At 38.7% G+C, this 25,900-nt stretch overlaps 2 protein-coding genes across 4 annotated transcripts in view; one reads left to right on the top strand and one right to left on the bottom strand.

Moving 5' to 3' along the window:
- Window positions 1-12,607, bottom strand: part of inpp4aa (inositol polyphosphate-4-phosphatase type I Aa) — a 28,900-nt gene extending 16,293 nt beyond the window's left edge. For 2 of the 3 annotated variants that reach the window (XM_015034632.1, XM_015034634.1), the window contains exons 1-3: window positions 9,076-9,184; window positions 450-692; window positions 324-368 (exon numbers count right to left, since the gene is read on the bottom strand). In XM_015034632.1, coding sequence (XP_014890118.1) covers window positions 324-368; window positions 450-549 — 145 coding nt within the window. In that variant the 5' untranslated portion in view covers window positions 550-692; window positions 9,076-9,184. Of the gene's footprint in view, window positions 1-323; window positions 369-449; window positions 693-9,075; window positions 9,185-12,503 lie in introns of those variants that run through there. The other variant, XM_015034633.1, reaches the window with a different exon arrangement.
- A 1,760-nt stretch (window positions 12,608-14,367) lies between these two features.
- On the top strand, window positions 14,368-25,862 carry slc9a2 (solute carrier family 9 member 2). Its single transcript, XM_015034631.1, has 13 exons — window positions 14,368-14,917; window positions 15,959-16,173; window positions 16,250-16,498; window positions 18,120-18,370; window positions 18,466-18,683; window positions 19,423-19,622; window positions 20,646-20,735; window positions 20,867-20,937; window positions 21,472-21,642; window positions 21,762-21,867; window positions 23,073-23,189; window positions 24,082-24,166; window positions 24,713-25,862. Exons 1-13 carry the CDS (start codon window positions 14,653-14,655, stop codon window positions 25,135-25,137), a joined length of 2,463 nt encoding a protein of 820 aa, XP_014890117.1. The 5' UTR covers window positions 14,368-14,652; the 3' UTR covers window positions 25,138-25,862.
- The last annotated feature ends 38 nt before the right edge of the window (window positions 25,863-25,900 follow it).

Here is a 25,900-nt window from a genome sequence, read left to right as displayed (position 1 = left end):
TATACGATTGGCTCTAGATCCCACAATTTTGAGTCCAGCTATATCTCCTTGCTACCTCGTCTAATCTGCACCAGATTTTTTGTGAGTTGACAGGGAGGGCCACCAAACGCATCGATGCCTATCTTCTGGCGGATGGGCATGGGAGCCGCTGGAGAACATCAGCGGTGGCTGGTGGGAGACGGTGCTGGAACCCCCGCGGTGGCAAATAGGCTGGAGCGGCGCTGAGCTGCGAGGGCCATTCGAAGCTCCTTGCAGCTTTAATATTTTTCTTGTTCTTTGCACTAAATCTTTTAAATGCTGAAGTCAGATTTTTCTGAACATACCCACACTGAACTCCAGAACCGGTTCATCTGGATCTTGACTGCTGCCTGTGAAGTAGACAAATAAAACAAACATGAGATAAATCTCATTTCTAATGCTGGTTGCCATGGCACCAGTTACTTAGCTACCTGAGAGCGCTAGCCCCATCATCTCCGCCGAGAGATCAAAGGTGTTGGCCCGGTAGACCGACCACGGCCGGTGGCGGGGGCTGCGCTCCTTCCCAGACATGGTGGGCTGGCGTCCGGGCAAACGATGGGTTTCAGCGGAAAGAGCTTGAAGAGCAGAGATTAAAACTGGCCTGTCAGGTTGTGCACAGCTGCCGTTTCTTTGTTGCTCTCCCTTTTATTTTCAGGCGCTTGATTGTGATAAATCTGGAAGACAAAGAGAAAATCGAATTAGAGCGAACACTGTTTTGTTTTTACAAGAACATTCAGCTGAGGAACAAAAATAACTCCTGCTGTTGATTTGTGTCATTAGGAGTGCAACAAAACCACACCATCAAATCCAACTGTGTCGTAATCGGCACGATTCCTGTTTCCAAGTTGAACTAAATTAAGTCTTGGGTTTCGAGGGTGATAACATATGCAGCGAGATGAATCTCGCTGTGAAAAGTGAGACTTTCGCCCAGCTGCAGGCTATGAAACTCTGCACACACTGCAGCGGGCTGAATCCACATCTGCCCCCTATGAATGTAGAGTAATGATTCCTTCTGGGTTTTTTAAAAATTCTTTTATTGCATTTTGAATACTTCAGATTATCAAACAATGAAGAGTAAATACCAGAACAGCAATGTAATTTCTTAAGAAAAAAATAGATCTAACCTGCAAAATATGGGAAATATAATCATCTTTCAATCTATCTGTCCAGTCAAGAAAACCACTGTAAGAGACATAATTCTCATAGTAAAGCTAGTCCAAGAGAGCAGTAAGGCTGAGGAGTGGCTTTGTCAAATCCACATTGCCTGATAAACCTTCTGATGTGATTTAAAGAAAATGATTCTGCAAAGACCGGTGGGAAAACAATTCCTAAACGGGGATGTAAAAGACGCTTAATGTCTGTTGCAGCTGCCAAGAGTGGCGAGTCAATAACATTTAGGAGCTAATAAAGCTTTCCCATAGCTTTTTTCCCCCCCTGAATAAATGAGATCCTCATTTAACAACTGCTTTAGTCAGATGATCTTTTTCAGATAATAAAATTAGATGATCTGAAACATTACAGAGTGGCAAAAAAACAAAAAAAAAAAAGGAAAAAAAAACCAATAGAAATCCACAAGGGGGCAAATAGTTTTTATGGCACTTTTAAAAACTCAGTTTTGCTAGTGAGAAGAAAACCTTAGACATTTATCAATTGTTTGGAATTAAGTTTTGAGTTGCTGCTGAGATGACGGCCAGGAACTGCTCTGTTTAAGTCTCCATATAGACTGAACATCAGTTCTGACGCCTTACCACATTAAATCAGCTAAAATGGCTGCTGGTCAGGATTTCTAGTCTCAGTTCGCACCGTCTTGTGTTGTGTAATACTACTCCACGCCATTAAGTGGAGCCGCTGACAAGGATAAATGAAAACGGTAGGAAGAGAAAGAGATGAGGCAACATCATCGCTCGGTGCCATCTTTGCAGGCTACAGACCATGTAGCCTGCAAAGATGGCACCGAGCGACTGCACCTAAACACCCCACAACGTCCGACGAAGTGACGTTGGTTCCTAGGCTCTATTGGCCAATAGTAGACATAGAAGGCAGCTCTTTAGTTAGTTGTACTTGATGTGCTACGTTAAATGAACCCACTGAGTTATTCAAGAATGCGTCTTGTTTTCCACACCATTACACACCATGATACAGTTCAAAAAAATGAACACAGAGAGGGATCTATACCACTAAAGCTCAGCATCTGGAAAGCTTTGAATGCAACTGAAAAACACAGAAGTTGAAATAAAACAAAAGGACTCAAATCATCTTTACTATTATTAAGATTCCAAAATCAAATAGTTCATGTTCTTTATGAGTTATCATTCACGCAAAGACCAGAGTCGACATCCCAAATAACAACCCAGCTTTCAGTAACGTATGCTGAAAACTGCAGCCGATGAAAGAAAGGCTGCGGCACATAAGGTTGCTCATTGGGAGCAGGAAGCTAACGCTGTGCCAAGTGGGCCATAACAGCAGAGTTGGCTCTGAGTTACTTTTTATCACATTTGGCCACTACCAAAGCAAGCAGCCTTCAGTTTAGCAAATTATTTTCTTACTGAACCAATCTACTTTGTTAAAAATATGAAAATAAATAAAGGAGTGTTGTAGTTGAAAAAGGATAAAATGTTTAACATTCCTCATTTTTTAGTCTTATGCTAAATGTTGATGTTTTGTTTGCAGTTAATCTGTCTTCACAAATGGTTGCTCTGTTTGGTCATGTTCAGCCAGTGTCTGAATGTTTGCGTTCCCATTTACAATGAAATTAAGTCTCGTTTGAAACTGTGAAAATGTTGCCCTAAAAAGATTGCAAAAAAATGTCAATCTGCATATTTTAATCTTTCGAAACATTAAACATAATTACTGTAATTATGTATAAACTACACAAAAGAACAATGGAATGTAGTATATTTGGCACTATATCCATAACTTTTCAATGTCCATCAGTGAAGCTGATGAAATGTTCCAGTGTGTGTGTGTGTGTGTGTGTGTGTGCGTGTGTGTGTGTGTGTGTGTGTGTTTTCCAAGTGAAAACGTTCTTGATTTAGAAATACAATCGGCTCCATCATGCTGAGAGAATCTGCTCTTACAGTTTTGAGGAGTGTTTTATCCTCAGACTGCTCAATGTATTTCTTTATTTTTGAGTAGTTTTGGTTTCAGCCTCAAGCACAGCAGGTGCAGAGGTGACCAAAACGATAAAGTACAAATTTCTCAATTATGCTGGACTTACAGGGTGTGTTAGTGTTAGCATGTTGTCAGAGTGAAAAAAGGAGTAGAAACCTGGTACAAATTGACAAAAAAAAAAAAAAATTGTCTGTCAACTAGGGTTTATCTGTCCATGTTGACAGATCAACTCTATTTCTGTTTTAACCATGAACATGCAGTTTCCTTTTTCGATTTTGCTTCTCTAGTTTCTTTTTTTGTCTAGTCAGGTGTTAGGTTTCCTTGTTCTCAGGAAACCTAACATTATAAATATAACACATTTCACTTGAAATCCACGTTGCCTGATAACCTTCTGATGTGATTAAAAGAAAGTCTGAACGACAAACTGTCATTCAATAAAAATAAATCCAAGTATAAAATCTCTCATGAACTTTATTATAAGAGAAATGTGTTGATTAAATTACTGCACAGAACAATTAAGCATAAAAACTGCGTAAATAAATGAATGGACCATTTATTTATGAAACAGTTTTCATAGACGTGGTCACAAGATGAGATATGAAAGGATCGTAAAAGTCTAAATTACAAAACAACACTTAAAGATATGGGGGATTATATAAGGGCAAACAATAAGAACATGTATAGAAGATAAATCTAAAGATTAATGTCTGACAAAACCGATTAGTTTTCAGCCTAAGACAAAAACACAACAACTATTTTCTCAGTTCTACTGAAAGATTTACATTAAAGTTCTACATTTGGTTGATAAAATTACGACAAAGATAGAAACAGGATTGCTAGATGTATATAAAGAGGCCAATAATGTGAACATATTTCAGATGGGGCTGTACTTATTGTTTCCCATTTGCTGAAGTTTAGATTAAAATTATCAACCTTCTAGCTCTTCACCGGTGAAGTCTTGGGTCAATATTTCTGACCTTTCAAACTGGAGTGGTATAGAGAGGTGGAATTGAATATTTTTTTACATGAATAGTTGTTTTAGATGTTATTAAAAGTTGAGTTGACAGAAAATTTCCTTGTAAAATTTGAGACAACGTTGATTCAACTTCTGGTAGAAAGAAATGTCCATGGAGAAACGCTCCATCGTTAAGACGTGAAGAGAAACAGAGTTCAAGAGCTGAGAGAAAAAGGAGGAAGGCTGGATTCCAGGTTCACAGAGACAGAATAAAGAGACATTGTGCAGATACAACTTAAGAGTAAAGCATGAAAAGGAATCAGCAACAGAAACATCAACACTGCTTGTCAATCTGTTTGCCACGGTTGACAAATCCTCCTGTGACTGAAACATCTGAACTCCACTCAGCCACAACCAGCAATACATTTACCAACATTTTTGAAGAGAATATTCAGAAAATCAGACCGATAATCTGCACTTACACATTAAATCCAGTACCAATGCTGTGTCCAATAGAAAAAAAAAAAACAAATGTAGCGAAAATTATAAAATTCTGCAAACTCAACCATTAAATCATGGAAGGAAAGATGCAGCATTTAAGCTCCTCTTCCTGCTCTCTTTTTGTCTGCCTCTGCATCTGATTCAAGTACTAAAAAACTCATCAGTCTCATCAGGTGTTTTCACTATTGCTGAAAAACAACTGAAATAAACTCGACTTTACTTCACTTGAAAGATTAATATTAAGAATAATCTTAACAGAATCTGCTAGGGAAAATAACATTAAGGCAGCAGTGGATCAAGTATTACACCTTGTGGAACCACACATTATTTTTTTAACATAATAATAGCAACTCATTTATACATAGAACCTTCTTTCATTTACATGGACCTTTAATTAGGGTGGAAACCATCCAATATAACCCTGATTCATTTGGGTCAAACAAAAATGATCCAACTCATCCAAATGTTTCTTTACAGTGTTTGCTCTCTGGACAAATAAGAATAATGAATGTGGCTTTGACTGGTACAGATCTTCAAAATCGTTTATTTTTATTTTTTTTGTAACTCTCATCTCTGCAATAGAGTTTGTTTCTGTGGCCCACAGTTTCAAATGGTGCACTGAGGTCAAGAAGCAGAGGCACAAAACACTCCCCGCATCGGCAGCCATTCAAAGATCTCTGTGTACCTTTAAAAGGGCAATCTCAAAGAAACTGCGAACCGTTGAAAAGGACAGAGCCGGTGGTGTGATGACTAACATGGGCTGCTTCTATTTGAGCTGACAGGTAAATGTTTACATTTCCTGTGGCACGTCACACTCAGTTAGCATCCCCTCTCTGGTATTTGTGTCCACCCTTCAAATACCCAGCCACCTTTGCTCAGTGTGATAAAGACTTCCTCCTCCCTCTCAGCTGTGATACACGCAAACCAGGATTAAAGCACTTGTGCGTCTGCCACAAGTCTGCTCAGACCCGTTTCTGATTGTCTGTTCGATGCTGTGCGTTCAAGCTTAAAGACCCCGGCAGTGGGGATCTATTTTTAGTCTCGAATCTGTTCTGACGTCACGCAGCACGTGCAGATGAAAACAGCGTTTCTCTCAACGACACACAAGCGATGCGCCGAGTGCTCTTCACCCAAAGCCACACCAGCCGTCCACCCAGCGAGTGCGACGCTCGTTGCCAGTTTGGTTTCTGATTTGGCACTGACATGCGAGACCGAAGCAGATGAGAATTACACTGCGGATGCTGTGGCTCATTAGGCTGTGTGGGAGTCTTTGTCAGTGGGAGACGTCTTTTAACAAGCTGTAGTCTTCACTGCCTTGGGCGCTGTGGGGATCTCTATTGGAAGCAAACGCTTGAACTAATGTAAAGCCACAGGGAAGGATAATCACCCTTTCACTTGTCTCATAGTCATCAGTGGATCCCTTCACAGAGTTTGAGTTTTTCACTTTCATTCATTTTGATTATCGAGAAATTGATCATATTTTACATTGTTTTCTTATTTTTTTGAGAGATGCCTGTAACATTTCCAGTCAGAAGCAAACTTATCGGTTTAAGGAAAATAATCTTAGATCTATCTGTCCAGAGTAGGAATAATTTTGCTAGTTGATTTAGAAATATTCATTATTCCACCCAATTCTGTGCAATGTACCAGTATCCCTGGAAATGAGAAAGGCCCTCAGCATCATGCTACCACCACCACGGGTGGGTTTGATCTTGAACTGGTCTAAACCAAATTTTATGCTGTCAAAAATGCTGACCACAAAATCCTTCTTCGTAAGGCTTTGGCCCATCTGTGTAGGAAGATAAAACTGTTACTCATGACTAAAAGTGTTGATTTTTGAGCTGGGGCTCATTGGACAGCTACACCGTTGCTTCTAACTTGAGGCTCAGCAGATGCTTTTGATAATTTACGTTCATCTGAGAGCGATCGTTCTGGACACAGTTTTGTTTTTCAACTGGATAATAATAAACTTAAATTGACTAACTTAAAGATTCCAGAATAGCTCAGATTAAAAAAAAAAAAACTAACAGAAAAATGTTGGACAGTGCCTAACAGCTGTCTGTATTTCTTGAAGAATTAGGTCAATAATTTAAATTGTTATATGGCACAATAGTCAAACTACAAACTTTAAAAAACTGTTGTTGTAGGACTCCACAATAAACCAATAAGAACATATAATTATGGAGTGTATTTATACACCTCTGTAATTCCTCTGACTGAATTTCCAATCATTTCTCTGAACTCCAATACAGAAGTGCAAAGCCTTCTGGAGGATGTAGGCAGAGGAAAGTCTTCAGCTGCTCAACCTCCCAAAGCCAGTTAAGCTTGGATGGTGGCATAGAGTAGCTCACTTACTCTTTGATTGCCTAGCAACAGCCTATTCAGTAACTTACACAGCAGCAGTTGAAGGTTTCCTCATAACTGCTTTAAAAAAAAGAAGTAACGGCTGCCATAGTTTGGCAGTATTTCAGATATTTAAAACAAAAAGCTAGTCAACAGTTATTGATACCAACTGTAATGAAACATTTATATCACATGTGTCAAACTCAAGGCTCGGGGGCCAAATCTGGTTCGCCGTAGCTTTTTATGTGGCCTTCTAGACTCCAAATTACATCGATAAGTCCCTCCAGTTTTTCACAAGTCTGCAAAATTCACATGAAATCAACCGATCCCCACATTTGTTTCTGATTTTACTGCAAATGTTTCTCAAACTTGGCCAAAATCATTGGGTTTAAGTGACTGCTGCCTCAGCTTTACTTGATGCCAAGTGATCCATACTTCGATAAAACAAAAAGTCACATTTAGTATCATACATTAGCACAACTATTGTAAAAATTCCCTTCAAATATTTCTAAATCAGCACCACAAAATCTGTGATTTTGATTGCAAAAAACTACAAAAACAATCACAAAATTCTGGATGGACTGATCAATGTATTTCATTTTTAGCAAACACTTATTGAATGCTGAAACAAGCAGCTGTTTACAGGTATTTCAACAGTTTAATGGGTTTTAGCATTAGATTCTGGCACAACCGGCCCTTTAAGAACATTCAGATTTTTGATACAGCCCAAAATGAAAATGAGTTTGACGCCCCTGGCTTATATCGTGATATGTTTTTTGAACCGTATCGTTGACGTCATATGCAGTAAATCATTCTACCCTGCAAAAAATATATCAACAAAAGCCAAAAGTCAATTGCATTCACGATGAGGGTAAGTTCTGAGCAGAACTGCATCAGTAAAAGCAAGGCACAGCTCTAGGTGGTCTTTGGTCCTCCGGGATGGTCTGGAGACAAAAGTGACCCAGTTTGTTGGGCTGCCTGTGCACAGCTGGGCCTCCTGCAGATGCTGTCAGCAGCAGATTCACTGCAGCTCCTCTCTCTCCCAGACCTCCTCCACATCATTCTGGACCTGTCTCTTCTGCTCCGTCATCATCCCTGTCTTCTCTTCATTTTGGCACCGACAAACTTCCTTTCCTCTGTTACAGTGTGAGCCTGTTTATTTCACTTTATTGACCGAAGGATTCGGTTCGGTGCTGACCAGTGCAACATCTGCGGGCCAGGAGAATCCGATCCACACAAATGTGTCTCATTAATCACTAAAATTAAACTACAAGCAGGCGATGCAAAAGATTTTGCGCCCAGGGAGAGAACAGAAAAGTAAAGAACGTACCTACAAGAGCCGCTCCCCAGATAACCGAGAATCTCTGGAGACTATTTTAAGTCAAGAATATGCAAGGCTTCACATCTGTGTAATTAGGGTGATTTTGGCTTGCGTTGCATGATTGCTTGCTACAAATTAAAATCAAATAAAACCAGCATTTTTAAAATTAAAATCAGATGGACAAATATAGATTAAAAACACGCAAATTATTCCTTAAAAGATCTTTGAAAGTAGGAATCTGAATGTAAATATACCTTTCATTTCAGAAAAGAAAACATAAAGTCAACTTGCTGTTCAGATGTATTCCTTAGCAGCGTTAGAAAGGCCTGCAATGGCGTGACACGTTGCTTCACAAGGCAGCACATAACTCTGCTTTTAAATGAAGGGGGGAATTATATTAATAATTATCACTTTGTTTTATAAGCCTGTTACTTTGTTTGTTTAATATGCTGATTGGATTCAAACAGCCTATAAAATCCTCCGGAGTAATTTTTTTTTTATGGCAACATTAGCCATCATATTTAATGTCTACATTTGCTCACGTACAATAACAAACATTGCGTCACAACATCCGCTGATGCTCACCCGTCCTCTGGCGCTGCTGCCCTGGGCTGCAGGATAACATTCACTCCGATCTGTAACATTACATTTATAAACAAACCAGCGACGTTTGGACTCCTTGCTATGGCTGTAAACACGTCTCACTGGGATCAGGCTGCGAGCGACGCCGTCGCGTCATGAGATCATCTTTCTCTGAGAACAAACCTCCAAAGCCATAACCGCCAAATCGCGTCAAAAACACGCTCTGAACAGAAATCTGTCATACCTGTCGGAAAAAGGTGAAGGCTTCTCCTCTCGCTGATGCGCATCCTGGTTGCAATGACGACGCCTGCAGTTCAGACTCGCCCTGACTCCCTCTGACACATCCAGACGTAATATCCTTGATGGAAGCGAGGCTTGCTTCAGCCACTGGGGGCCGCTGTTGTACCTGTTAAAGGACACTGACGCTCATTTGTAACACAATAAAATATGTTTATTTGTTTTTACACACTGTTCATTCTTGAAGACGTGATGTTGTTTTTCATATTCGAGTGTGTTGCTATGAAGACATATTTCTTACTAAAACAATAATGAATGGAAAAAAAATCTAAAAAATAATACTTTTCACATACAACCCTGTTGTTATAGATTTAAAACAGTAAAAAGGGGGGAATATCTGTGACACAGTATCTTTAAATGTTGGAAAAATATTTTTTACTTAATTGAAATAAATTCAGGCATTGATTTGAGTATTGGTTATACAATAGTCTTGATGAAATAGAGTTTTTAATCACTGTTTTTGTTGCAATCTATTGTGTAATTCTGATTTAAACAGGTGAAATGAGTACTGTCATTGTTTATAGTTGTAATGTTGATTTCTTCTACTTTATTGTCAGATATCCAGAGTGTTCAGTGCTAGAGAAAAAACATTTTTTAGGACATCTGAAACCTGAAACATGTATAAATCTGAGGTGTTAACTATCCTGGAAAGAAGGATATTTTTTCAAGGATAGTTAATACCTTCCTTTCAATAAAAAATTGAAAGGAAGCATTTTAGGTTATTGTGAATTAGATTAAATGTTATTTTGTTGACAAAATCTTGAATTATAGATATTTTCAATATGTTAAAATATAATGCAGTCATACTGAAGATAATCTTTGGATGAACAAGGATTATCAGACAAATGTCTTATTCTTTTTAGCAAATGCATTCTAAAGTATGGAGACATTTAAATAATTTGATGTCAAAAGAATATTATTTTGGATATTCAATAAAAATTTACTGGTAGCAGTGGTATTTATAATTATTGTTGTTGCTAAATTTAATCAATAAAAATAAAAAAAAAACTAAAATTTGACATAAAAGCTTATAAAAAAAAGAAAGTTATTTTGGTGTTATTAACAAAGAATTGGAGACAACAGTATTAGTTGATTAAATACAACAACAGTCTGCTATAATCGCACTGGTTGACCACACCTGGGGCTGGATGTGGTGCCTGGATGGGGACGCAAACAAAACAGATGGAAAAACTCAGGAAACATTACCAATAAATAACATAAGCATGAGTAAATTTATCACGTGAGATTGTTTACGTAAATTATTGGGAAAAAATATACACACAAAAAAAGTGATGCTGTAAATGGACNGCTTTAAAAAAAAGAAGTAACGGCTGCCATAGTTTGGCAGTATTTCAGATATTTAAAACAAAAAGCTAGTCAACAGTTATTGATACCAACTGTAATGAAACATTTATATCACATGTGTCAAACTCAAGGCTCGGGGGCCAAATCTGGTTCGCCGTAGCTTTTTATGTGGCCTTCTAGACTCCAAATTACATCGATAAGTCCCTCCAGTTTTTCACAAGTCTGCAAAATTCACATGAAATCAACCGATCCCCACATTTGTTTCTGATTTTACTGCAAATGTTTCTCAAACTTGGCCAAAATCATTGGGTTTAAGTGACTGCTGCCTCAGCTTTACTTGATGCCAAGTGATCCATACTTCGATAAAACAAAAAGTCACATTTAGTATCATACATTAGCACAACTATTGTAAAAATTCCCTTCAAATATTTCTAAATCAGCACCACAAAATCTGTGATTTTGATTGCAAAAAACTACAAAAACAATCACAAAATTCTGGATGGACTGATCAATGTATTTCATTTTTAGCAAACACTTATTGAATGCTGAAACAAGCAGCTGTTTACAGGTATTTCAACAGTTTAATGGGTTTTAGCATTAGATTCTGGCACAACCGGCCCTTTAAGAACATTCAGATTTTTGATACAGCCCAAAATGAAAATGAGTTTGACGCCCCTGGCTTATATCGTGATATGTTTTTTGAACCGTATCGTTGACGTCATATGCAGTAAATCATTCTACCCTGCAAAAAATATATCAACAAAAGCCAAAAGTCAATTGCATTCACGATGAGGGTAAGTTCTGAGCAGAACTGCATCAGTAAAAGCAAGGCACAGCTCTAGGTGGTCTTTGGTCCTCCGGGATGGTCTGGAGACAAAAGTGACCCAGTTTGTTGGGCTGCCTGTGCACAGCTGGGCCTCCTGCAGATGCTGTCAGCAGCAGATTCACTGCAGCTCCTCTCTCTCCCAGACCTCCTCCACATCATTCTGGACCTGTCTCTTCTGCTCCGTCATCATCCCTGTCTTCTCTTCATTTTGGCACCGACAAACTTCCTTTCCTCTGTTACAGTGTGAGCCTGTTTATTTCACTTTATTGACCGAAGGATTCGGTTCGGTGCTGACCAGTGCAACATCTGCGGGCCAGGAGAATCCGATCCACACAAATGTGTCTCATTAATCACTAAAATTAAACTACAAGCAGGCGATGCAAAAGATTTTGCGCCCAGGGAGAGAACAGAAAAGTAAAGAACGTACCTACAAGAGCCGCTCCCCAGATAACCGAGAATCTCTGGAGACTATTTTAAGTCAAGAATATGCAAGGCTTCACATCTGTGTAATTAGGGTGATTTTGGCTTGCGTTGCATGATTGCTTGCTACAAATTAAAATCAAATAAAACCAGCATTTTTAAAATTAAAATCAGATGGACAAATATAGATTAAAAACACGCAAATTATTCCTTAAAAGATCTTTGAAAGTAGGAATCTGAATGTAAATATACCTTTCATTTCAGAAAAGAAAACATAAAGTCAACTTGCTGTTCAGATGTATTCCTTAGCAGCGTTAGAAAGGCCTGCAATGGCGTGACACGTTGCTTCACAAGGCAGCACATAACTCTGCTTTTAAATGAAGGGGGGAATTATATTAATAATTATCACTTTGTTTTATAAGCCTGTTACTTTGTTTGTTTAATATGCTGATTGGATTCAAACAGCCTATAAAATCCTCCGGAGTAATTTTTTTTTTATGGCAACATTAGCCATCATATTTAATGTCTACATTTGCTCACGTACAATAACAAACATTGCGTCACAACATCCGCTGATGCTCACCCGTCCTCTGGCGCTGCTGCCCTGGGCTGCAGGATAACATTCACTCCGATCTGTAACATTACATTTATAAACAAACCAGCGACGTTTGGACTCCTTGCTATGGCTGTAAACACGTCTCACTGGGATCAGGCTGCGAGCGACGCCGTCGCGTCATGAGATCATCTTTCTCTGAGAACAAACCTCCAAAGCCATAACCGCCAAATCGCGTCAAAAACACGCTCTGAACAGAAATCTGTCATACCTGTCGGAAAAAGGTGAAGGCTTCTCCTCTCGCTGATGCGCATCCTGGTTGCAATGACGACGCCTGCAGTTCAGACTCGCCCTGACTCCCTCTGACACATCCAGACGTAATATCCTTGATGGAAGCGAGGCTTGCTTCAGCCACTGGGGGCCGCTGTTGTACCTGTTAAAGGACACTGACGCTCATTTGTAACACAATAAAATATGTTTATTTGTTTTTACACACTGTTCATTCTTGAAGACGTGATGTTGTTTTTCATATTCGAGTGTGTTGCTATGAAGACATATTTCTTACTAAAACAATAATGAATGGAAAAAAAATCTAAAAAATAATACTTTTCACATACAACCCTGTTGTTATAGATTTAAAACAGTAAAAAGGGGGGAATATCTGTGACACAGTATCTTTAAATGTTGGAAAAATATTTTTTACTTAATTGAAATAAATTCAGGCATTGATTTGAGTATTGGTTATACAATAGTCTTGATGAAATAGAGTTTTTAATCACTGTTTTTGTTGCAATCTATTGTGTAATTCTGATTTAAACAGGTGAAATGAGTACTGTCATTGTTTATAGTTGTAATGTTGATTTCTTCTACTTTATTGTCAGATATCCAGAGTGTTCAGTGCTAGAGAAAAAACATTTTTTAGGACATCTGAAACCTGAAACATGTATAAATCTGAGGTGTTAACTATCCTGGAAAGAAGGATATTTTTTCAAGGATAGTTAATACCTTCCTTTCAATAAAAAATTGAAAGGAAGCATTTTAGGTTATTGTGAATTAGATTAAATGTTATTTTGTTGACAAAATCTTGAATTATAGATATTTTCAATATGTTAAAATATAATGCAGTCATACTGAAGATAATCTTTGGATGAACAAGGATTATCAGACAAATGTCTTATTCTTTTTAGCAAATGCATTCTAAAGTATGGAGACATTTAAATAATTTGATGTCAAAAGAATATTATTTTGGATATTCAATAAAAATTTACTGGTAGCAGTGGTATTTATAATTATTGTTGTTGCTAAATTTAATCAATAAAAATAAAAAAAAAACTAAAATTTGACATAAAAGCTTATAAAAAAAAGAAAGTTATTTTGGTGTTATTAACAAAGAATTGGAGACAACAGTATTAGTTGATTAAATACAACAACAGTCTGCTATAATCGCACTGGTTGACCACACCTGGGGCTGGATGTGGTGCCTGGATGGGGACGCAAACAAAACAGATGGAAAAACTCAGGAAACATTACCAATAAATAACATAAGCATGAGTAAATTTATCACGTGAGATTGTTTACGTAAATTATTGGAAAAAATATACACACAAAAAAAGCGATGCTGTAAATGGACGGAAAAATATACTGCTCAAAAAAATAAAGGGAACATTTCACTTTAATTTTGTGTGTGGCTCCAAATCCAGGCCTCCATTGGTTAATAAATTTGACTTCCATTGATGATTTTTGTGTGATTTTGTTGTCAGCACATTCAACTTTGTACAGAACAAAGTATTCAATGAGAATATTTCATTCATTCAGATCTAAGATGTGTTATTTGAGTGTTCCCTTTATTTTTTTGAACAGTGTACTTCAGCCACAATATAGTTCAAGTTTTACTTCGTAGTTTTCTTTATTTTCAAGCGATCAAATCTACTAATTTCAGTATCTATAACCTTTAATCAGTCATGTAGATCTAGTTCAGTCACTTGGGCTGTAAAACACTATTGAGAATTGAAAAAAACGTTGCTGCTGACCGAAACTGCTTACTGTGAGACCTGCAGAAACACAGAAGGTGTCACGATTTTTTTTTTTTTACCTGCTTCAGGTAACAGCCTATCAGAGCGAGGCTTGTGGCCGCACCCAGTCAGTATCGGAACTCATGGACTCAGGTGAAGCACAGGTGTTCAGTCCCGCAGGTAGAAAAAGACAACACCATACTCCTTTCTATTTTTTTCTTCATCGCTGTTCCTGAAGAATACTTCTAATTTTGATTTAATTTCAGTGATTTATTTTAACAGAAGTGATGTTCGTTTTTTATTTTATTTTATTTTTAACATATTTTGTTGACTAACGATGGAGTGATTGTGTTTCAACCTCCACGGTGTTCATACTGGAGCTTATATGAACTGCGTCCTTTGCGCACCATGAATTACAGCTCCACCAAACGAGCGCTTGCTGTGCTTATTACCTGCACATTTTTAAGTCTTCCTCATGGCTGTAACGGAGAATCTCCACATAAACCAAATGCAGGGGCCACGATTTTGCCCCCGACTAAGCCCGATAATGGACCCCAGGCTTATCCAGAGGATGTGCCTTCAAATTTACCTGTGTTCACTATGGACTATCCCAGAATACAAATCCCGTTTGAGATCACGTTATGGATGCTTCTGGCCTCGTTCGCAAAAATAGGTGAGTATGTGAAATTTATAGATGTCAAATATAAGCTTGTTGTACATAAACTTCTCTGAATAACAATTCATTAAAAATAAAGTTATTGAGTATGTTTTGGATTATGGATTATAGATAATGAAAACCCCAAAATTTTGCTTTCCAGAAAATGTGAATACTGCACAAGAACAAAATAATATCTTGTAATACAGAGATATCAAACTGCTGAAAAGTATATTGATGTATATTTTACGTTCTATACTTGTGTGGGTTTGCTGAGATGTTAAAGAAGCCCAGATTAATTTAATAGCAGCCTTCACCTCATCTGCACTGTTGTGTCAGTCTCTCTCATCTTCCTCTTGACATTACTTTACAGAGTCTCTATGGAGTTTAGGTCAGGTCAGCTTCTGGCAAGTTTATTGCAATTACAAAAAGGTACCACTTGTAAAGCAGGTATTGATACGTTTATCAGTGTGGGCAGGGGCCGAGCCCTCATCATCTCCATAAAGCCTGTAAGTAAAATGAAGCATTAAATCATCACCAACTGTGGAGAATGCACTAGACCTCAAGCAACTTGTATTCTGTGGCTTTCCAATCGTACTGCAGACTCTGGGATCTTAATTTTTCTGAAAACATTATGCAGTAAAGGTCATCAGGCTGGGACTTGAACCTGTGACATCCGCATCCCTATGGGCTGTGCTTTACTCTGCCCCACCACAGCACCACCCTCTTTTACAAAGGGTTTTCATGACTGTCTGCTTCAGCTGTCAATTCATCAGTCTTCCCCCAGATGCATTTAAAATAATTTTCCTTAACTGGTATTATTTAATATTTTTATTTGTTGAGAAAATTAACCTGGGCTTTTTATTAGCTGTAAGCCAAGATAGCAAAAATGAACAAAAATAAACACTTGAACCCTGTTATTCTTCATGCAACAAGTCTACATAATGTTTGGCTTTGTTTTAATCGAATCATTGAAATAACTTTGAAATGATTTTATAACTTATTGAGTTGCAGGAAGTGCTACACCAAAGTCACATCTTCCTCTTTCTTTTCTTTCAGGTTTTCATGTGTATCACAAGATAACGATCTGGGTGCCAGAGTCGTGCCTTTTCATAAGCATCGGTCTGATTGTTGGTGCCATCATGCACTCAGTCCACGAGGAGCCTCCGGCTGCTCTCAGCAGCAATGTCTTCTTCCTTTACATGCTTCCCCCTATCGTCCTGGACTCGGGCTACTTCTTGCCCATCAGGTCGTTCTTTGAGAACGTGGGCACGGTGAGCAAACCGCATTCCCATTTCTCCACTCCACTCATCTGCACCTAATGACCCGTGCTCTTCCTCCGTTGTGCAGGTGTTGTGGTTCGCAGTGGTGGGGACCCTCTGGAACAGCATCGGCATCGGCATGTCCCTGTTCGCCATATGCCACATCGAGGCGTTCGGCGTGCAGGACATCAACCTCCAGGAGAACCTGCTGTTTGCCGCCATCATCTCAGCCGTGGACCCTGTGGCGGTCCTCAATGTCTTTGAGGACATTTCTGTGAACGAGCAGCTCTACATCGTGGTGTTCGGAGAATGTCTCTTTAGCGACGCCGTCACCGTGGTGAGCGAGAACGCTTCTGATGCTTCCTGTTAACGTTGAGACCTGCTGCCCATATCGGGATTGTTCTGCGTCACTATTTGGTTTGAAAACACAGTATGCAATTAGCGCTATTTTTCTTCATGAATGCGCAGCAAAACGGCACTGGTCTCCACATAAACACATTCCAGTCCTTCTGGACTGGAATGTGTTTATCTTTATATTATTTCAAAGGTTTTAACTCATCATTGTCACTGCTTTACCGCTCCTGTCATTTAAAACCCTTCTAGCACATGAAACAACACATCTACCATTGTGCAGTGAACAAGTTTTTCTGTTCTTCTGCACTCAAAAGGTTCAACTCAGGTTTCATCGCCATAATAACACTTTCTCAATTTTACTTTTTTGGAGTTAGGGTGCATGTGTGACAACATAATGCGCGTGGGAGAAACGCTGGCCCACAAGCATGATGACCATACAGATAAACCAGGGGGGGGGGCGAAGCAAAAGGATATTTGAGAATCGAAACAAATGTGTCATGTCAGCCTCATTCAGAGCCTGTTTGCTCAGATGCTGCCAAACCTGTTTCTGAGGTCACAGTTGCATGTACGTTTGGTACCGTGGGAGGAGTCGACACATGCACATAACGTCTGTTACATGACCGAAGTGAGCTCATCTCCCTCCCTCCACCACCACCACTCCTGTTCCCTTCGTTTTATGTTCAAACACTCTGACCAAGCCCAGCTCTGTAAACCAGTTCTCCTTTCACTGAGTTCGTCACCGTTTTGTTTAGCATGCAGTAGATTAAACAGAAAACAAACGTTACACTGGGTCATTAGGGAAGCCCAGGAGTAAGGATGGTCACACATTTGACACTTTGCCTATAAGCTAAAAATAGGAGCAGTGTTTTCACCAATTATAAGATTCTCCCAGGATTTACATACAGCCACCGGGTTTACTCCTCATTTAGCAGCGGGGCAGTTTTGTTTCGAGTGTCGCCTTTTGACATACTGACATTCGTATGCAAATGCAAACAGAAAACTGAGAGCACTGTAGTTACTACGCACAACCTGACGAGTCAGTGTCAGAAATATCAGCATTTTAATGATCATTAATTTCTTTCTCAATTATTGATCATGGTAAAGACCCTTTTTAAGGAACACAAGCCCACAGTTCTACATGAACGTTTTATTTTTTTATTTGTGAAAGGTGCTTACTACTGTGTGAAAAGCTTTTCATGAAAATTTGAAGCCACCTAAAAAAATATGTAGTTCTCAGGGTTAAAATATTACTCTGCCTTGAGCTGATTTGTCATCTTAACAATCTTGGCTGAATGAGACTGAAACAATCTCAACAACCTTTTCAAACATCACGGATTCGTATTTGCTGTTTGTACTGATTGTATTTATTGGCAAAATGTGTGTAAGTCATTTTAATTTTGTCTTGTTTGTTTTTAACTGGACAAATTGCACATTGTTCAGGAACCACAGACAAAAAAAGGCCTTTTGGCCATTTCTGTTGGATTTTAGAAAACTTTTAATGTGCACTGTCCCTACCAAATAAATGAATACATTTCAAAATTAGACACCACAGTTTCTAACCATTCCCCTGATCTCTGAGAGCCTCTATGTTTGCTTGTTTGCAGGTGTTGTACAACATGTTCTCCTTTGTGGCAGAGATGGAGGTGGTGGAGCCCGAAGATGTGTTCTTGGGAGTGGCGAGGTTCTTTGTGGTCGGCCTTGGGGGGATGGGCTTCGGCGTCCTTTTTGGTTTTGTGGCCGCCTTCACAACGAGATTCACCTCCAGGGTCCGAGAAATCGAGCCCCTCTTCATCTTCATGTTCAGCTACCTGGCGTACCTGGTGGCCGAGCTCTTTGCCATCTCCTCCATCATGGCGTGAGTGGCTTTGAAATGGTGTTGCATATTCAAATATTTGAACTGTCGACTGCTTTAACCACAATGACTCCAAAAGCTGTAACTGTTTGATGCAGCATTGTTTGCTGTGCCCTCACCATGAAGTACTACGTCGAGGAGAACGTTTCCCAGCGTTCTTGCACAACCATCCGGCACGTGGTCAAGATGCTTGGCTCTATCTCGGAGACCCTCATCTTCTTCTTCTTGGGCGTCGTCACCATAACGACCGACCATGAGTGGAACTGGGGCTACATCCTGTTCACGCTGCTCTTTACCTTTTTATGGAGAGGTCTGGGTAAGCAGGATGCAAGGCGCGGTGTTAGTAACGTGGACCTGTTGGTGAAATTACGAGATTGGTGTTACTTTTAAGATTTACTTCGAATGTTTTGAGCGGTGTTTGTGTCTTTTAGCTAGAGCTAACCTGGACTAAGAGGCGCATGAACAAAGGTGCAGAAACCTTTAAAAGTTATGGTTTAGGTTTCTGCTCCACGTTTTTTGACTTTAAGAAATCCTTTTCTAACTAACAAGCACAATTAAATATTAGAAGGAAATGGATAAATTTCAGTACCACCGTTTTATAACATGATCATTGCTAGCCTTAAATCGAACCAGCTCCGTAGGCAAGTCCAACTAAACAGGTCTGTTCTGAGGTGTAAAAGAGAAAAGAGATTTTAAAATACAAAAAATAAGAAATGTGCACTTGTATAACTCTAGCCCAATACTCTTCAAACTGTAAAATGCCTTTCAGTTAATACTGTAAGATGATTGGACATTTTTTCAGGTGTTCTGGTTTTCTGTCAGTGAGATTTCAGTGGCCATATTAATTTGTATTTACATAAAAATTTTGTAATTTCTAAAATTATTATTTCAAGAACTAACCTGAGCCTAGAAGTTCACTTTTCAGGTTTAAATAAAACAACTTAGTTATTTATTTATTCACTTTCCATTGAGGAACAAACGGCCAAAACTTAAGTTTTATTTTTTGCTAACATTTGCAGTAAATACTTTTTTTTTTTTTCCCCCTCCTCCTCCAGGTGTTTTGGTGCTGACTCAGATCATTAACCCTTTCCGAACCATCCCCTTCAACATGAAAGATCAGTTCGGTTTGGCCTACGGAGGACTGCGGGGCGCCATTTCCTTCGCTCTGGCCTTCACGCTTCCGGACAGCATTGGCCGAAAACAGCTGTTCGTCACTGCCACCATCGCAGTCATCCTCTTCACGGTGTTTCTCCAGGTAAGAGTTTCAGTTCAGTTTCACATAGAAGTCTGTGGATGGTTGAAGCTTGCTAGACGCTGACCCAAAGCTTTGCAAATCATAATCAGATCTGCTGAAGTCAGGAAGTGAGTTGATCAGTCATGATAACAACATGTATAATATGTGTTTATGTGAAAGCTTTCAGAGAAACACCTTTACACTTTGTGATGGCTTGGTCAGACTTTTAGACTTGGCTTTTGTCAGTGTCAACTTTGTTGATAAAGCAGTTTACAACAAACAGCACTAAAGTACTGCATAGCAAGGACGATAAAATGACTGATTGTAGGTGAAAGAATAAACACAAAAGACACAAATAAAAATAATTAAATAAATTTTGCTGGTGTAATTTGTCTTTATAACATCCATTTATCGGTAATGTTAGGGGTTCATGGTTCCCCTACCAGGTTAATTTATTGAAAATGTTTCACTGAAGCTACTTCTGGCATATTTTCATGAACTAGTAGCACATTGTGACCCTAAAACTAACCAGAAATGTTGGGAGGTTTGGATTTAATGAGTGATATTGGATTCTCACAGTATTATCATTGAGTTAAAATATCACATTACTATTTTAAACAAGAATCTTTTTCATTATTTATTCGGGAGAAAAATCAGCTTTTATTCCTCTTGTTGCCACAATAACATGACATATTAGTAAATATACATTACTTTATTATTTTTATGCATATCAACATGATAAAAACATATTAAATTTACTACTATTTAAGCTGCTTATCATGCTGAATGTTTTGGTGCTCTGCTTTTCGTAAAGTAATTGTAGCAGTCTGACAATTTAAAGTTATCTGGCTAAAATAAAAAGCTGGTTAATGCCTGGCTCGAGCATTCATTGGGTTAGAGGCGAATACGCGAGTTATATTGAAATACAAATATTTGTGCCTTCCAATTCAAATAAAAAAATCTAATAATTTCTAATTGACATCATCATGTAAAGCCAGGCTCATTTGAAACATTTTAAAAGTGTTCTTTTGTTTCTCTCTGCAGGGCATCAGTATCCGACCCCTGACTGAGTTCATCAACGTACGGAGGACCAACCGCGACATAGAGAGCATCAATGTAGAGATTCACAGCAGGGTATAACGCAGGCATTTATTCTTATCATCTACTGTGTGTGTGTGCGTGTGTGTGTGTGCGTGTGTGCGCGTGTGTGCGCGTGTGTGCGCGTGTTCACAAGGAAGTGCTGAGACGCTCTTTGTCACTTTCAGCTCATGGAGCACACGATGGCAGGAGTAGAGGATCTCTGTGGACAGTGGAGTCACTTCTACTGGAAGGACAAGTGAGTAACTCTGGCCTCCTAATTCTGCTTAAACTGTTGTTTAGCAGGTTGGCATGTTTATGATTGGGCTCTTCTTGTTGCATGCCAACAATATAAAATGCCGTTAAAAGACTGTCTTTCACACCATGTTTAGCAGTGTGTGCTCCTGATGGAGAGGTGAGGAAATGTCGTGTTCGGTCTCAGCAGTCAGCAAAGAAAATATATACAATTTCCTTCTGCTCAAAATTAGTTACCGTATTTTTGTATATGCTGCTCTTTTCATCTTCATTTTCTTTGGTTGTCCCCCCCCCTTTCCTCCTCTTGCTCTCGGCTGTGTCGACATTCCACTAGCGGGCCTTGTGAGTCTGGTCTCTCAGGTGTCTTAACAGTGGATTAGCTTTAACCGGTCGAAACATGCTCTGAACATGACGCTTACATATAGAGCGGTCGGGCATCTATGTATCGATACAGAACCACAGAAATTTAGCCTGTGTTCATGCATCTTAGGATGAGAAAATTATTTCATGCAAACAAAATTCCTTATCCCAATCCTAGGTTCATGAAGTTCAACAACCGAGTACTACGTAGGGTCCTGATCCGAGACAGCAGGGCTGAGTCCAGCATTGTGGCGTTGTACAAGAAGCTGGAGCTGCAGAACGCCATGGAGATCCTGGACACGGTTTCTGGGGACATCAGTGCTGCTGCTCCTTCCCTCGTCTCCCTTGAGTATGAAACCTTGATCCTAAAACCACACAGCTTCCTCACTGTTTGGTCAGATCAGCAGGAGCCTAACTAGTAAACGTTATTTCTGAATTAATATATCTTCTTCTTTTTTTAAAATTTAGGCAAGAGAAGAAGGAATCTGCTAAACCAAAGAAGACATTCATGGCTCAGGACCTGAAAAACATGCACAACCTCCTTTCCAAGAACATGTACAAGATCAGGCAACGGGTAAGATGGACAATAAAAACAGCACTGCTATTAGGATTTGGTCATTTATTTGTCAGAATCAATCCATGGAATAATTTTCATTTGCTTGTCTGGGGAACCATTTCCCTTTTATTTTGGTATAAATTCAACTGGTAGACCCAGTGACAACTTTAAATAATCCACCAGAATTGTTTCAAATTTCTCCACATTTCAACTCTGGAGGAGAGACCGCCGTAACATCACATCCTCTTCCATGCTTAATAGTGAGAATGTGATATTTTTCACACTCGTTTGTACTGTGTGTATTAATTCACACGAAGATATATTTGGTGTTTTGAACTATTAGATAAGGAGTTGTAAGACTTTTTAGAGCAAATCTAATTTATTCAGACGTAACGGGTCCCACTGATGTGTTTGTGGAAACTAAATGGGATAAAATTCACAAAGTCGACATGGAAACCAGAACATCCTCTAAGTCTATCTATAAACATTTTTATTATTATTTTTTTTTGTTACACAGGTCTGGCCCAGTAAATGGAGCTTCATCAGAGTTTTTTTTTTTTTTTTTCCAGTAATGTTAGCGACATGTGAAAACTCCATGCACTGAAACTGGGCTTGTTTTGCATAACGATGGTGTGTCTGTGGCAGTACTTTTCCACCAGTGACAATGACATCATCCCTTAAAACACTTTCATGTGCAGACAAACGGGAAACAAGCTTCCTGGTTGGGCTGGAAGCTTTATTTTTAAATATTTACAGTTCTTTGTTGTGCGTTGTTCTTTTTAAACAGTGTCCATTGTGAACTAATATCCTTTTATTCTTTTTAAGAATAATTTTGATTCAATAATCCCATATGTGACAGTACATCTTGTTGTCTGTTGCACTGTGTTGTTTATATCTACATAAATAAAAATGGTAGTTTTGCATCATGGAGAATAATTTTATGGTTGCAAAGCTCAAACACAGAAACTTCCCCCCAGGTGTGGTCAGTTTTGGTTGAGTAATCCGAGCTTCAAAGAATGCTGCCTCCCCTGAAAGAGAGCACTTAATGGCTTATCTATCAGAGCCTTGGTTATCTCCAGAAGACGATGTAGGCAGTGCAGTTGCATTTCTGACTTCTGCAAACGTCCACAGAAGCCAAACTTGATCAAATGTGTGAAAGAAGCCCTCCATAAAAGCCACAACTATGCAAATAACATCGTCTTACTTTGTGTTTATGTTTTCAGACGGTGGCGTTTACGAGTAAATATGCTCTGCCCAACGACAACCAGCCCAGAGAGATCCTGATCAGACGCCACGCCAGCATCCGCCGGAGCCTCCGACCCGGCAGCTTTCAGTCAACAGTAAGCTTTAATTCAGGATTTCACTGATTTTTCCAAATGCTACCATACTTAAAAAAAAAAAAATGTTTTGCTTTTGTCATCGAACTAGGATTTTTTTTGCAACATTAGTAGAAATTGTAGGACAACTAAAGAAAAATCCAAATGAATGAAATCTGAAAACAATCTGGGATAAGTCACATCGTTTCTTAGGTGACTTTGAACAGTCCCAACAGTAAAGTACATGTAATATTTTCTAATATAAATCGATAACTTTAAGTGATTTATACTTATGTTTTATTTAAATATATTAACCTAAATTGCCTTTATTTGTTTTTTTCTGTTTTGGCTGCAAGATATCATAAGATCCATAATATAATTATAACATAATTCAGAATTTAGTTCTCATGTAGCCCATTATTAGCCCAAACCATAAAAAAAATTAAAGTCTTAACTGAATTTGGTGTAATTTAATGTTAATACAGAGAAATTAGAAAATTTACGTGAGTGATGGCATTTATTTATTTACTTATTTATTTATTGTCATGTGACTAAAGCTTAAAATCCATCGTTACTCGCCAGGTTCTAATTTCGACACTTACAGAAATGAGTTTTGTGGATCTGAATTTCATTGACTTTGTTAAATGAATTGGGGAATTCATGCGTATATTTGAGAATTGAATATTTCATTTGTTTACAGCAGTGTTGAAACTAAATAATTGTCAAGATCCTTTTCAATTACAGCAGTTTTTTGTGTGTGTTTTTTTGTGGTTTGCTTGATGTTTAAACAGATAATCTTAGGGGTCTCAACATTTGTAAATATCTACACATTCCTAATCATGATATAAATCAGTAAATGTTAAAACAAAAACCCTTGCAGGCACGCTAATTATCTGTTTTGTATTTTTATTCCCAGATTCCAAACTCTCAGAAATATTTCTCACTTCCTACTGGACAGAGTCTGGGGTCAAAATATCCATCTGCGAGGCGGAGTTATGCAGGTAAGTTTCTAAAACTACACTTACAAACGCTTTTTTTTTTTTTTCACGAGCTAGGAAACTAATTAGGCAAATATATTGAGTCAGTCATAACTTTTATCACATTTTCTGATGTCACAGCAACAAGTATCGATGTATTTTATTGAGATTTTATGTGATCTGAGACAGAAAAACTGTAAACTGGGAGGAAAAGAATAAACAGTTTCTGCTAAATAAAATACAAAAATGCTCATGTTATTTTGTTTTAATTCCCCTTTTTACTTTGAAGACCAGAAACAAAATAATATCTAAAAGCAATATTGCTTTTAGAAATTATCTGTCTTCCATGCCCAGATGTCCTTTTTCATTAGACACCAAAGTTTTTGGACAAAAGCGTAGAGACCCATTTAATAGCTCTACTCACAGTAAATATCAACGTATTAAAATATGACCAACAAATAGAAGATGCCTGTGAAGTGGAAGGAAAATGTTAGAGAAAGCACAAACGTCTGTTCTTTTAATTGCTGCTTTATAATTTTTCCTTCATGGTTCCCGTCCTTCTATTCTCAGACGACCATGAAACCATGTCGGAGGTAGCCTATCCTACCCGGCGCTCTCGATTCAGCCAGCCCAAACGCTCCTCGTCCGGAGCCATGATGCCTCTTCACAGGCTGGGAACTCTGAAGGAAGTTCCCTCCACTGACTTTCTCAATGAAAGCCAGGGTGAGAGCTTCGGCAAAGTACACAGCAAACCCCGGACTGGCTCCTCCCACAGCGACTCCCGCTTCCCAGCTCATCGTCGCCACTTCGACCCTCCTGTTGACAATAACAACGGCTCCGCTGATGACGTAAGAAATGAGGACGAGGCAGAAGAAGAGCAGCAGCGGCAGCATCGTGGGGCTTTGAGGCCTCCGCCCAGCTGGGCGGCTGAACCCAGAGACGACACGCCTCGAAACCCTCTGCTCAGACAGCCGCAGTGGAACCCAAAGAAGTAAACGACTGCATCAAATAGAACCTCAAATTGTAAAAAAAACAAAAAAAAACTTTGAGTGTTCTGATTTTACTTTCAAAGATGAAGGCCAATTTACACTGGAGGTCTTTTTTTCCACTTTTTTCTGAAGATAAAGTTCCGGCTCATAGGAGAACCTCGTAGAAAAGAGGTGCATCAGAAGCCCAGCGCACTGCGGGGAAGGAGCTATTTCAGAACGTCAGACAACTCTTAGTGTGTCTCATTTCACATTTTATTATTCATTTTTATATTGTTTTAAGCTGTCAAATTTGATCAAGGAATTACAATGTACATGTTATGGCTTTTATTTTATTCCATGTTGTAAAGCTGAGGAAGCTTCATTTTATTGACACCTTAATGTAGTTAAAGAGTCCTTGTCACCCACTGGTCCATTTTATCTTTAAATTCAATGTTGCATGAAATTGCCAAGTATTACATGTGTTGATATAACTTCAGGAACTTGTCATTAAGCATAAAATGTGGTTGACTGTAGGCTGCACGATCCCAACTTAAGGTAACACTGAAAGCTGAATTAGAAGAACTAATTTACTTGGATAAAAAAGGGAGAACGATGGGAAAATGTAAGATTATTTTATTTGATTATTGTTTTCGTGCAATTTTAGTCTTAAAAACAAACAAAAAAAAGATCTTGACATAAATGTTTGGACAACTCAAGATATGTGGGTTCTTACAATTTTTGCAAAAAAAAAACAACTGATTTTAGGTCAATGTTTCATTCATTCATCAAT

Source organism: Poecilia latipinna, unplaced genomic scaffold (assembly GCF_001443285.1).
Source record: "Poecilia latipinna isolate Pla-1442-1.1 unplaced genomic scaffold, P_latipinna-1.0 Scaffold307, whole genome shotgun sequence".
Classification (NCBI taxonomy): Eukaryota; Metazoa; Chordata; class Actinopteri; order Cyprinodontiformes; family Poeciliidae; genus Poecilia; species Poecilia latipinna.
Note: the sequence above shows the minus strand (reverse complement) of the source record. Positions and strands in the feature narration are given on the sequence as shown.